General features: G+C 34.6%; 1 protein-coding gene across 17 annotated transcripts in view; it reads right to left on the reverse strand.

Moving 5' to 3' along the window:
* HEATR5A (HEAT repeat containing 5A) overlaps positions 1 to 13,356 on the reverse strand; it is a 108,341-nt gene that overhangs the window by 22,564 nt on the left and 72,421 nt on the right. For 16 of the 17 annotated variants that reach the window (XM_045585209.1, XM_036451140.1, XM_036451097.1 and 13 more), the window contains 6 exons: positions 11,412 to 11,438; positions 8,416 to 8,554; positions 5,120 to 5,299; positions 2,566 to 2,805; positions 1,799 to 1,980; positions 269 to 337 (listed from right to left, as the gene is read on the reverse strand). In XM_045585209.1, the coding sequence (XP_045441165.1) occupies positions 269 to 337; positions 1,799 to 1,980; positions 2,566 to 2,805; positions 5,120 to 5,299; positions 8,416 to 8,554; positions 11,412 to 11,438 (837 nt within the window). The remainder of the gene's footprint in view (positions 1 to 268; positions 338 to 1,798; positions 1,981 to 2,565; positions 2,806 to 5,119; positions 5,300 to 8,415; positions 8,555 to 11,411; positions 11,439 to 13,356) is intronic. The other variant, XM_036451104.1, reaches the window with a different exon arrangement.

The raw sequence follows: 13,356 nt of genomic DNA on the forward strand, positions 1-13,356 counted from the left end.
ATATACATTGGTTGCAGGCACATCCCTGGTGGGGGTGTGTGCAAGAGGTAGCTGGTCGATGTTTCTCTCTCATTCATGTTTCTAGCTCTCTATCCCTCTCCCTTCCTCTCTGTAAAAAAATCAATAAAATATATTTTAAAAAGTAAAGGAGAAGGAACAGCTGAGATTAACAGAAAACTATATAGAACCCTGGTATCAAATAATAACTAGAGAATTGCATCCAAAGAGAGGGTTTTATTTGTTAAGCTTTGTCATTTTAGGCATTTACCTGACATGCTTTGGCAGTGACATCAGGTGCTGTCTCTGAAGTGAAGGCTGGTCTAAGTGCTGCTCCTACCTGGCAAGAAATTATATGACATATAAGGACAGTAAGTAAGACAGCACAAGCATCCTCTTTTTAATGTTATTAAAGTTATTTGTTTATAGCAGGTATTATGAAGAACATTGTTGTTTTTCTACCCAGTATATTGTCCTTTGCTTTTACCTCATAGCATTCCAATTTTCCTTTCTGGAACCTTCTCTCTCCCCAAATCTTAGCCCATGTTGTGCTATGGAGCTAACAGCACTGCCTGGCTCCAGAGACTTATCCTGGGACAATGGAAGTTCTCCTTCAGACTTGCTGGGAGTACTGGGAAAGCATAATCGCTATAAGATTCTGGTTGCTTCTTAGAGAACCATCTTGATAGAACTTGGAGAGAGCAAATTTGAGAACAAAGCCAGTGTGGAACCAAGCACAGCCAAATACAATTTCTGAGAACAATTTTTCTTTTCTGCTGAGTTGTATTTATCCTATCATTTGCATTTTCAAGAGGACTACAAACACAACAGAGATCCCCTTAATTAGGTTGAATTATAATATTTTATATTAATACGATAGTTCTATGTACTGTCACTCCCTTCCTTTTGAGTTTTCTTCAAGTGTTCATTGGCGTCATCAGCTGGGAAGACATGATGAGAGATTGCTAACTAACTGGTGAACTGCTCTGGTCTTCCTAACTGCTAGCTGTCAGGAACTGTCTCTGGCCCTAGGTGGTGTGGCTCAGATGGTTGAGTGTCCTCCTGTGCATTGAAGAGTCTCGGGTTCAATTCCCAGTCAGGGCATCTACCCTGGTTGTGGGCTTGATCTCTGGTTGGGGTGCGTGTCAGGGTATGTGTGGAAGGTAGGTGACCAATGTTTCTTTCTTTCTCTAAAATCAATAAAAGTATATGGGGGAAAAAAGAAAAAGAAGCTGCCTCTGAATCATAATGAGAGGTACTCTGGGATAAATGCTGCAGGATTATGTGTGATGTAACATGATGATTCTGTTATCTTACTGGTTCTTCCAAATGGCTCAATGCATCAAACACCAGTTAAAAAGTTTATAGTACTAGAACCCTGAGCTCTTTTCTAAGTCCAGAAAAACAATGAAGGTGGTTCTATCTACTTTAGGAACAATGATTTGCAAATAGAACATGCATATAGCCCAAACAAAATGTTTAGTAATGATTTACTGTTATTTTAAGCTTATTCAGATATTTTGTAAAAAATTTAATTACTAAAGTTCTTTATTTCCCAATATTACCATGAAGATGTTAATTATTAAAATTAATCTTTAATAAAAGACTTTTTTAAAGTATTATTTTGCTTTTACATGAAGACTTCTTCTTCAAACATATGCATTTTCTAAATACTAATTATAATGGTGATATATAAGCAGAGATATCCACTTATTTATGTATTAAAAGGTGACATGACAACTAGTTTAATAGGTTTTTTATCTGGGTGTTTAATAATTCATCTCTTGCAGAAAATGCTTACATTGGCTTGATACTGTTCCAGAATCACGTGTCCTGGAAACTCTGGTTCTGGAATAGTTGCAAATCGCCGAATAACAATTAACAACATTTGAAGGCCAGAAAGACGGAGCTGGTCACTATGATCTGTGGCAGCCATAAAAGCCATGCGAATCAAGTCGGCAAGATGCAGCACCAAAAAGTCATCTGGAAGATTAAAAAAATCTTACCAAGGGAAAGAGTAGTATGCTGGAGCTAAGATTTATGTTAAGTTTTTAACTTAATTTCATAATCTAGACTTGCTTTTTAAGTACCTCTGATTTAATTTACTGTTTTATTTTACAAATTATATTCAAAATGAAAAACTGAACATGATACTAGATACTAGGATAAAAATAAATTCCTTGTGCTAAGGAAGATCAACATTCTCTAGTAGGGAGTATAGTAGATTGTACTGGGTATGCTGTTTTAATACCATGGCCTTGAATGGATTTATGAAGGTTCCTGAATCCACTGATAATGTCTAAGAACATGATTATTCTCTATAAACTTAACTCATTCGATAAATCCATTCATCAAGTTATGAGTATCAATTTAAGAAACTTAATAATTAAAAATGTATTTAGACATTAAAAATATACTATACTTACTGTTTATGTAAAGGTATAGTAGTTTCATAACTGATTTGGAATAACTTTTTAGTTTTATCTTTTAAGTTAATATTAAGCATATAAGCAGACAGAATTTCTATGTATAATATTGTTGTTGTTTTTTCATTATTATACCACTTACTTCTTGAATCCTTTTTTTTCATTTCTTGTGCTAAAGCAATGTCAAAATGTGCACAGTGTGCACTCTCACACTGGTTAATTATCCTGCAGACACATTCAGCAGCGAAGACTCTAGTGGCCCACCGGGGATTGGTAAAGGGATGGGATCTGTCATCACTTCTGGTGGTCAGAACTGAGTCATCATCCCCTTTATCTCCTTCCTCTTCTTGCATTGTATCCACACAAGTTACAGCTGTAAAATCTTTTATCAAGGAAGAGTACATATATATTTATAAAGGAACACAAATGACTTCAAATTCAGACCAGAATTATTGTTCATCAATCATATGTCTTTTAACAATGTAAAGTAATCATGCCTATTAAATAAGCATCATAACAGCGGCATTTAAAGAAATGCTGTTAGAACTATTCTAATTCAAAGTAAGAAAACTGCCAAATTATATTCAAAATGAAAAACTGAACATGATACTAGATACTAGGATAATAATAAATTCCTTGTGCTAAGGAAGATCAACATTCTCTAGTAGGGAGTGTAGTGGATTGTACTGGGTATGCTGTTTTAATACTGTGGCCTTGAATGGATTTATGAAGGTTCCTGAATCCACTGACAAGGTCTGAAATATTTGTTAGAATAGACCCATTGCTGTCATTGTAGTCTCACATTGTCCTGATAACCAGAACCAGACTTTAGTGAATTATTTTCTCTTTATACTGTTAGTTTACTAACTCTAGTTAAAAATAAAACTAATGCTATAAAACAAACCAAACTGGTTTTCTTAAGTTAGCTTGTATGTCAACATTTTTTAGTGTGTTATGACAGATAATAAAAGTTATGGCAAAGTCCTGTGTTTTGACTGAGAAGTCAACAGAAACTGATGTTTTCCTAATAAGAAGGGAAAGGGCTAACCTACAAGGTATAAAGAATATATGGTAGCCATAGCTGGTTTGGCTCAGTGGATAAGAGCATTGGCCTGGGGACTGAAGGGTCCTGAGTTCGAGCCTGGTCAAGGGCACATGCCCAGGTTGTGGGTTTGGTCACCAATGGGGGTTGTGCAGGAGGCAGCCGATAAATGATTCTCTCTCAGCATTGATGTTTCTATCTCTTTCTTCCTCCTCTTTCTTCTCTGAAATCAATACAAATATATTTTTAAAAAGTAATGAATAGTAAAATAAAATGGAGCTAGAGAGCTCAGAGTATAAATGTAAAATTTAAAAAAGGTAGGTGAGATATCAGAAAAGTGCAATCACTTGTTTTGTCTGTGCACATACACCTTTTCTTTTAAAGGAAAGAAGTCCGTGTAAGTTCTTAAATAGTTGAGATAGAAGAGAGCATTAAAGAAAATGTGGAAAATAGCCGAAACCGGTTTGGCTCAGTGGTACAGCGTCGGACTGCGGACTAAAAGGTCCCGGGTTCGATTCCGGTCAAGGGCATGTACATTGGCTGTGGGCACATCCCCGGTAGGGGGTGTGCAAGAGGCAGCTGGTCGATGTTTCTCTCTCATTGATGTTTCTAGTTCTCTATCTCTCTCTCTTCCTCTCTGTAAAAAATCAATAAAATATATTAAAAAGAAAAGAAAAGAAAATGTGGAAAATGATTGAAAGAGCAGGTCTAAATCACTGGAAGAGAAGAGGATCATTAAGAATCGAGGTAAAGAGTGAAGAATGTAAAAAAAAAATTAAAAAAATCCCAGGACTTTATGGTATCTTTCTCCCTTTCACATAATTGTAGAGATCAGAGCTACATTAAATTATAAGATTCAAGCAACTGAGTTGAGAGTTACTGAAATATAGTAAGAAATTGGGTTTTAAAATACTGCAAGCTAAGGTTTGAATCCATCTCTGTGTCTTTGGGCAATTACTTAACCATTCCAAGACTTGATTTCTCTGTATGTAATAAAATGGAATAATACTGCCTACGCATAGGATGATTAAATGGTTAAATCAGATAAAATACGTACAATACCTAGAACAGAATTTGTTTCTATCTTCTTTCTTTCTCTAATTTTATTTTTTAAAATATATTTTTATTGATTTCAGAGAGAGGATTTCTTATTCAAAGGATATAAAAGTTTAAAGATTCTAATACACCTTCTTACCAACAATTATCTTATTTTAGCAAAGACACTTAGAAATAACACTAATTTCAAACACTATTTGAAACTAACATTATTAAGAATTGAGAAACTGACTTGCTCAAATTGTCATACCTGTTGATGAATTTTTCTATTATGTTGACTCAAGGCAATTCCTCAAATATTTATTGCATGCATGTAAACAAATGATGGGGCTATTATAAGCTAGTTCATCTTTTTTATAGCATAAATAAGGATTCTACATTTTAGTTTGTTTTACATAGGAATGTCATAAGACAACAACAAAAAAGCAAGCTTATTATGTGCTAGACTTAAACACTAGCGCTGGACTCTTCATTTGAAGAAAGCCACAAATATTTTAATCTCAATATTCAGACAAGATTGATAATCACTGGCAAACAACTTTATATAACATCTTTACTTTCAATTTTATTATTTCAACCGGTAGTCGCCAGTACTTACCTGCTGATGCAGCAAGTACATCTTTACAAAGCTTTAACCAAAAGGAAAGTTTGTCCACTGCCATAGATGTCAGCATATGATTTAAAGTCTCTTTGATATCATGGCACAATTTCTGATCTGTCTCTTTGTCCAGTAAGGTCAGTAATGCCCCTTCAAGGCCCACTTCTCTGATGTTAGCATCTGACAAGAAGAAAATGGATGATCTAAGTAATACAGAAAACAAAACTGCCATATGAGAAGCACACACATTCAGCAGTTATTAAAATAGTAGTTCCTAGTATATTTTAAAGAAATAGTCCAAATACTGTGCCTTAACCTACTGAGGTCTATTTTAATTCAGTTAGTTTGGTGTTATTCACGGTACTATTTTTTTTTAATGTACAATGTTATTGAAAGATAAGTCTTTATTGAGAGTTATTAATATGTCTTCCTTAAATTAGATAAACATTTAACCCAATTAATGTTCAATACTTAATTAAGCTTTCCTTATTCTGGTAAGGAAAAGGTTTTAAATTTATTAACATCAGAATAAAACGCAGAAAACACCTCCTGTATAGAAAACAGTGTTTAATTACTACAACTAAGCCACTGAGAAACTAAAGAACACTACTAAATTAATATAAATTACTACATAATATTCTCATTGCAAAGTAATAAAACATCTCAAGGAGAAATATAGGTCTTGATCTAGCATCTATTTCCTATAATTCTGGAAATGCTAAAAGAACACATTTTCTCTTAAAGATTTAACTCACCTAGTATTTATGAAAGCATTTATTTTCTAAATATTTTTTCCACTATTAGACTATTTTAAAAGAGGAATGATTTGTAAAGTTCGAAAGGAAGTGGTAGGAATGTTTCCAATTAGGGATCTAAAGAGAGAATAACCAATGCAATGTGTGAGTCATGACTGTATCCTAAATTTGGGTGGGGTTGATGGGTGTAGGAATGAGTCATAAAAGATTTTTTTTAACTGGGGAAATTTGTGTCAGAAGTATATATTCTATGTTACTAAAATCATTAATTTTATTAGGCATGGAAATGATATGTGGTTATGTAAGAGAATGTCCTTGGAAAATGTATTGTAAAACTAAGGCATTTTACATAGGGGTGCCTGATTTAGGGGTACAAACTGTCGTAATGTTTGCAACTTGCTTTAAGATAGTTTGGTAAAGGGTTTTTATATCTGTATATAGGAAATAGAGAAAAAGATATATGTAATAAAGTTACTAAGTAGGTGAATCTCTGTGTTCAATGTACATTTCTATAAACTTTTCCATGAGTTTGAAAACTTAAAAAAATTAAAAAAAGGAATTAGATATGAATTCTTCATTATAATTTCACTTGCATATCCAATTCAATCTATAAAATAAAAGGCCAATATGCTAATTAGACCAGATGTCTTTTCATCATTTCGATGTCCTTCCTGATGAAGCTTAGCCGAAGGGAAGCCAGCCCGGGTCCCGGGTGCCTATGGGAAGCCTTAGAGAAGCCATCCTGGTTCCGGGGTGCCTGTGGACGGCCGGAGGAGGGAAGCAGCATGGGTCCCAGAGGAGGGAAGCAGCATGGGTCCCAGCATGGGTGCTGGCTGCCAGGAGAAGGAAGGCCTACTCTTGCACGAATTTTCATGCACAGGGCCTCTAGTAATTCTAGGAACATGTACCAGCATATGGACACAATCAAAGCGTAAAGCAATAGATGTAGATAATTTCAATGGTGAATATAAATCAAAGGTCATTTGGGGAGAATATCTCACATAGTTATGAGATTAATGTATTTCTGATTAAGGTTAAGTAATTACAGAACAGTTTTCAAATGAGTTGTGCAACCTGTCTGATAACTACTAGCATACTAGTTCAGCAATGTTGATTAACTCAAGTCAGAGTAAAAGTTTAAATAATAAAACTGTTATTTAAAAAGCACAGCATTAGAATAAAACACATTACAGCTTTGAGAGTTTTAGATATTGGAAAACTTTGTGAAGTCTGAGACCTAAAAGTGTGATAGCACTTTGGAAACTGTAATATATATATTATATAATATATACTAGTATATATTACACACACACACACACACACACACACACACACACACACACTAGGCCCAGTGCATGAAAATTCATGCACTGGGGGGGGGGGGGGGGCCCTCAGCCTGGCCTGTACCCTCTCACAGTTCAGGACCCCTCAGGGGATGTCCACCTGCTGGCTTAGGCCTGTTCCCAGGGGGATTGGGCCTAAGCTGACAGTCAGACATCCCTCTTGCAGCCTGGGACTCTTGGGGAATGTCCACCTGTCAGCTTAGGCCCGCTCCCCAGGGGATTGGGCCTAAGCTGTCAGTCAGACATCCTTAGCAATACCGCAGAGGTGGAAGAGGTTCCCACCACCGCCACTTTGCGCACAGCCATCAGCCTGGCTTGTGGCTGAGCTTACCTCCCCTGTGGGAGCGCAATGACCTCTGGGGGCAGCTCCTGTGTTGAGCGTCTGCCCATTGGTAGTCATTGTGCGTCATTGAGACTGGTCGTTCTGCTGTTAGGGTCAATTTGCATATTACTCTTATTATATAGGAGGCAATATATATATATATATATATATATATATATATATATATATATGTATATATATATATATATATATAATATGGCATCATTACTATTTTTGTAGGATGTAGGATGTTTGGGTTTATATGTGTGTTTGGATTATTTAATTTTAAAATAAAGGGATATACACTTAAAAACAAATCTTACTGGCTAAGAAATCATTTAATTCATTTCTCAAATATAGAAGAGGCCTGAAAATCCTTTAATTTGAAGCAGATTCATCTATGGTGAATTTTATTAAATGAGATTTGGGGGGAAGAAAGGCACATTAATCAATTACTTAAGGGCTAAATCCAATTTCAATGGACTACTATGAAAAAACTTGCTCTAAACCCAGTGGCTTTCAAACTCCAGTATACATTACACAGGGACTATAAAAACACAGAAAACAGATTGCTGGGCCTATTCCCAGATTTTTGCTTTAGCAGATATGGGATGGGACTAATGGTATGCATTTCTGACAAGTTCCTAGGTGAAGTGGATGTTGCTGGTTTGGGGGCCTAAATTTGAGAACCACTGTCCTAAACCAGTAACATCAATGGTTGAAATGATAATATTGTGAGCAATTTTCTCTTGTAGTAGGTTTAAGACATATTATATATTCACTTTCAAATTTTAATTTAAAAACTCATGTTTGCACATAAGATTTAAGATGAAAACAATCACTTGAACTGGAGATAATGTTGATAAAAAGAATTACCTGGAGTCAACTCTTCTCTGCTATCCTTAGCAAGCGTAACAGCATGTTCTGAAACTTCAGCTGCCTCTCTCTGCACAAGCTGACGTAAACAAGCCAGTACTGCTCTTCTCAGTAACAAATAGGGACTGCAAAGATTCACCTGGAAAATACCATTTGGGAACTGAAAGAGCCGAAATTCTTGCTAGCACTCAGTAAGTCTAACAGATATCCACTGGACCCCTCCTCTTCTGTCCAGCCCATCAGTGGGCTGGATGCAACTTATTAATGAAATACACAGATATTCAAATATTCTAGCGTATCTTTTTTTAATTGTTTAAAGTATTTCATATGTCTCCTTTCCCCCCCGACTGACCCTTCCTCAGCCACTCCCACCCCCCAGGACAAGCCCCCATGGCCCTAGTGTCCGTGTCCATTGGTTATGCTAATGTGCATGCATACAAGTCCTTTGGTTGTTCTCTTATCCCTTTCTAGTATGTATTTTTTATTATGTATCAATAACTTATACATTACTTAAGGAGTAATACATGTACTTGATTATGCAATATTCATAAATCCAAGCAGAAGCCTCTTGACAATGTTAGTAGACATAACATTTATATTAGCAAAAATAGTTTTGAGATAAAAAATATAACTGAGAAATAAATTATTCGCAGTTTATACATTTGTGCTCATGCAATTATAATTTTTTATTATTCTCTAAGTAGGACTTTACACAAATCTATATAAAAATATAGTATACTGTTAAAATGGAGACTCAGGAGTCAAACTGTCTCAGTTTGAATCCTAGGTCCACCTCTTACTAGCTATGTGACATTGGGCAAGTTATTTAACCTCTCTGTTCCTTAATTTCCTCATTTGTAAAATGGAGATAACACTATCCCCATCTCACAAGGATGTTGTGAAGTTAACACAAAGAAACATGCAAAAGCGTTTACACAAGACCTGGCAAATAGTAAATACTCAATAAATATTAGTTATTATTATTTTAATGTTTTTATTGATTTTAGAAACAGGAGGAGAGAGGGAGAGAGAAAAATCTATGAGAAACATCAACACGCCTCCTGCACGCCCCCTGCTGGGGAATCGAGCTGGCAAGCAAGGCATGTGACCAGACCTGGAATTGAACCAGCAACCTCCTGGTGGTACAGGGGATGATGCTCAACCACTGAGCAACACCAGCCAGGTGATGGTTAGTTATTATTAATGCAAGTCTCTATCAATAATATTTTATTCAGGGTAAGTGAATGCATTTTCAAATAAAGACAGAAAGAGTTTTACTCAGAAAACATATTTAACAATAATGTTCTCTAGAGATAAATATAATGGATAGCAAAACGTATGTATATGTATATCTACTTGTATGTGGATCTACATATATGTACATAGGTATGTATATATCTTAAAGATATAGAATATTTCTGCTCAGAATGACAGACCCAATTCATATTTATTTTATTTAGAAGTGTTTAAACAATGGTAATCTCAATTGGTTGTATAAATGATACAGTAAATTTTATAACTGGTGATACCTTAAATGAGAAAGTAAAAAAAAAACAAAGGTTTTTGAAAACAAATTCTTACTCAGTGATTTCATAAGTAGAATAAAGTGTAGATTTAAAAAAATATATATATATACATTTTATTGATTTTTTCAGAGAGGGATAGAGAGTTAGAAACATCAATGAGAGAGAATCATCGATCAGCTGCTTCCTGCACACTCCCCACTGGGGATGTGCCCACAACCAAGGTACATGCTCTTGACCGAATTCGAACCTGGGACCTTTCAGTCCGCAGGCTGACACTCTACCCACTGAGCCAAACCGGTTTCGGCAATTTTTTGAAATTTATTTTGTTTTAAATATGATAGTAAAGACCAGTTTGACAAGGTTTAAGACAACGAATACATGTGTCTTATAATAGTAACTTTCCAAGTAAAATTTGAGAATAATGGCATAATTCTTATAGTGATCTTTAGATCTGGTGTGTATGGGTAAAAAAGCCTGAAGTAGGCAAGTTTACTGAAAACAGCAGATTAATTCTGAGTAAAAGAGTAGGTGTTGGAAGCTGGCTTTTAGATATATAAGAAGAAACATGCAAAGAAAGCGAAATCCTAATTTTATCAGAAGCCAAAAGACAGAAAAAGTTTGTAAATATATCATCAGGGAAACATATGGACAGGAACTGCTTTATAAATACATTCTATTATTTCCTCAAGCCATATCATGAACTCAAAGGCAGAAAGAGAGGAATGTTATTCACAAAGTCCAAGGTAATGTCATTGCAGTCATGTTTAAGAACTGTTGTTAGAAACTAGTACAAAGAATAATAGAGAAGTTAAAAGGTAAAAAAACAATAAGTTTGTTCATGTTCAAAATTATGGCTATATTTAATAATAATGACAGAAAAGTATTCTAAAAGACAATTTTAAAGAAAAGTTAATGAATCTATTAGTTATTTTAACTGGAATTTCACAAGCGTGTAATACAAGGCAGATGCAGCATTATTCAGGCTGGTCAAATAATTTTTTAGTAAAAGCATGCTTAAAAGTACTCTTTGTTTGGTGGAAAAAAAGATTGAAGGCTGCCACACAAAGCAAAATGGGATGCTTAGTATCTCCATGTCATTCTCCAGCATTTATAATGGGAAGAGGAATAGAGTGAGTTAAGGCAAACAGACCAAACAAGCAAAATGCAGAAATTAAATCAAACTGTAATTACAATTCTTTTCTGAAATGAATACATAAAATCAAAATGGTGCAACATGAAGTGCAAGGAGTGAATATACCAGCTGGAGAAGGTTAGGGAGGATTTTTTTTTTTTTTACAATGGTATTAAATAAACATCATGTAACATGCTACACATACTGGATTTGCGTTAATGGTTAGCTTAAACAGAGAGGCAGAGGAAAGCAGAAACAAACATCTACAACCAAAAACATGACAAAGAAACAGCACCGCAAACCTTAAAACAGTTAGGAATTGAGGGTCAGGGACCTACCAACACAGAATTATCCAACAAGATCTCCTGCACAAAAACAAATGACAGACCAGTCAAGACAAAACTAAAAGATAAATGCTAGGATGACTTTGACAATACAAATGTTGATAGAGCTCTATCATTAAAACTGGCTTAGCTTCAGCTTTAAAAATATGCCATAAATACTTCATTTTCCCACTTAAAGTATGAATTGAGCCAAGATCTTGAAAAAAGTCAATTCAAGATGCAAAGATATAAAATATAAAATAATTAAAAATGTAAGTTTGTATAATATGGTGGTGGTGGTTGTTGTTTTTATCTCTCATTAAGCTGCAGTAATAAAACCAGATCAAGTAGACAAGAGTGTGACAGGAGTGATCTGGATTGCATTCACATGAACAGGTGTCTGGCAAGGGACAGAGTTAATGGTTTATCTCATCACAAGTTAATTATAGATTTTGTTTTAACCCTTGGAAGCCAAATTTTAAAACTGAGGGTACTCAGAATTGCTAGTGTAGCTACGGTTAAGTTCAGAATAGAAGTTAAGTAGCATGCAGTTAGAATAAAGTCCTTTACACTAGATTTTTTAAACAAAAATCTTTGGTAAAAGTATTGCATATGTTTCCTTTTTTCCCCCCGTAAGATTTTTTCTTAATGATGAAAGGTATTCTGAATATTCAGAGAGTTTCAATCAATATGAAAACACTTCATGCTAAATAATTAAATTCTTTGTAGAAAAGAAAATCTGATCGTGAACTTGTTAAAACAGGAAAGCAAAATCTATTTCCTAACTACAGGGAATATTCTAAAATGTAATACTAAATTCAATCTAATAAATTTAGAATAAAAATATTAATACACAAAATTAACATATTATAGTGACAGCAATTTTTAATAGGGTTTCTGTATAAGGAAAAAATCATTTTACAGCTTAAATGTTATAACTAACATGAATAAGATTTGTAATTGTTACTTCTGATTTTCTCAATTGCTCTGAATGTATCCGCAAGGAAAATCTGATGATGATCTCTATTCTTCTATACATGTATGTAAGCCTTCTTGTCTAATAAAATAATGAGTTTGATGACTTTGAACTTTATTTAATAAATGAACTCAGAGTTAAAGAAGATTAAAAAGGCTATTACTGGAAATTGCCTACTATAATTTAAAAAGAAAAAATAATGGCGGTATCACTATATTTGAATGGAGTAAAAGTTAGACCAACTTGTAAAACAGTAGATATTTTTCAATAATTGGTTTTGGCAATGGATCTTTAAATATAAAAGCAGTATTCTTGGGGAAAAGTCATTGAGAAGAAAAGGTAAAATCCTTTTCTATTTTCCTGTGCTATTTTCTCTAACACATGTTTAGTTCCAGGAACCAAAGTTTCCACCAGAAAAGTCAGTCATATCCTCTTTTTAAAGAGTCTTACACAATTATGATTATCAAAATCAATATGAAGATAAAATAATCTATATTTAAGTTATATACTAAGAAAATAAAAACAACTGCTACTTAATAATTGGTTATTAGATGCCTGAGACATGCACTTTTATAGGCAGCATCTTGTGTGATTACTGTGTTTTACAGACAAGGGAGCTGAGGCTGGAAGGCGTTACAGGGTGTCCCTAAAGCTGCCTGAAGAGGAGGTGGCAGAGCTGGGAGCTATTCATAACCACAAAGTCCGTCTGAAATAATGAAATGAGGACTGGACAAGAAGTCCAGGAACCTAGCTCCTAGACTTAGAGGTTCTACTGACTAGTCAAATTATTTGAATTTTTGGTCCTCAGTTTATCTTTTCATTGAGAACACTGGTTTTAACAATGTTTGGGGAGCTTTCAAGTCTGAAATGCTGCACATTTTGCCTCAATCTTGAAAATGAAAGATTTTTCTACATAAAGTAATAGTTCTTAGCTATTGTGGTACTAATGCAAGTGTGCTATGAACACTGCAGGGGCAGAAAAAG

Source organism: Pipistrellus kuhlii, unplaced genomic scaffold (genome assembly GCF_014108245.1).
Source record: "Pipistrellus kuhlii isolate mPipKuh1 unplaced genomic scaffold, mPipKuh1.p scaffold_m20_p_1, whole genome shotgun sequence".
NCBI lineage: Eukaryota > Metazoa > Chordata > Mammalia > Chiroptera > Vespertilionidae > Pipistrellus > Pipistrellus kuhlii.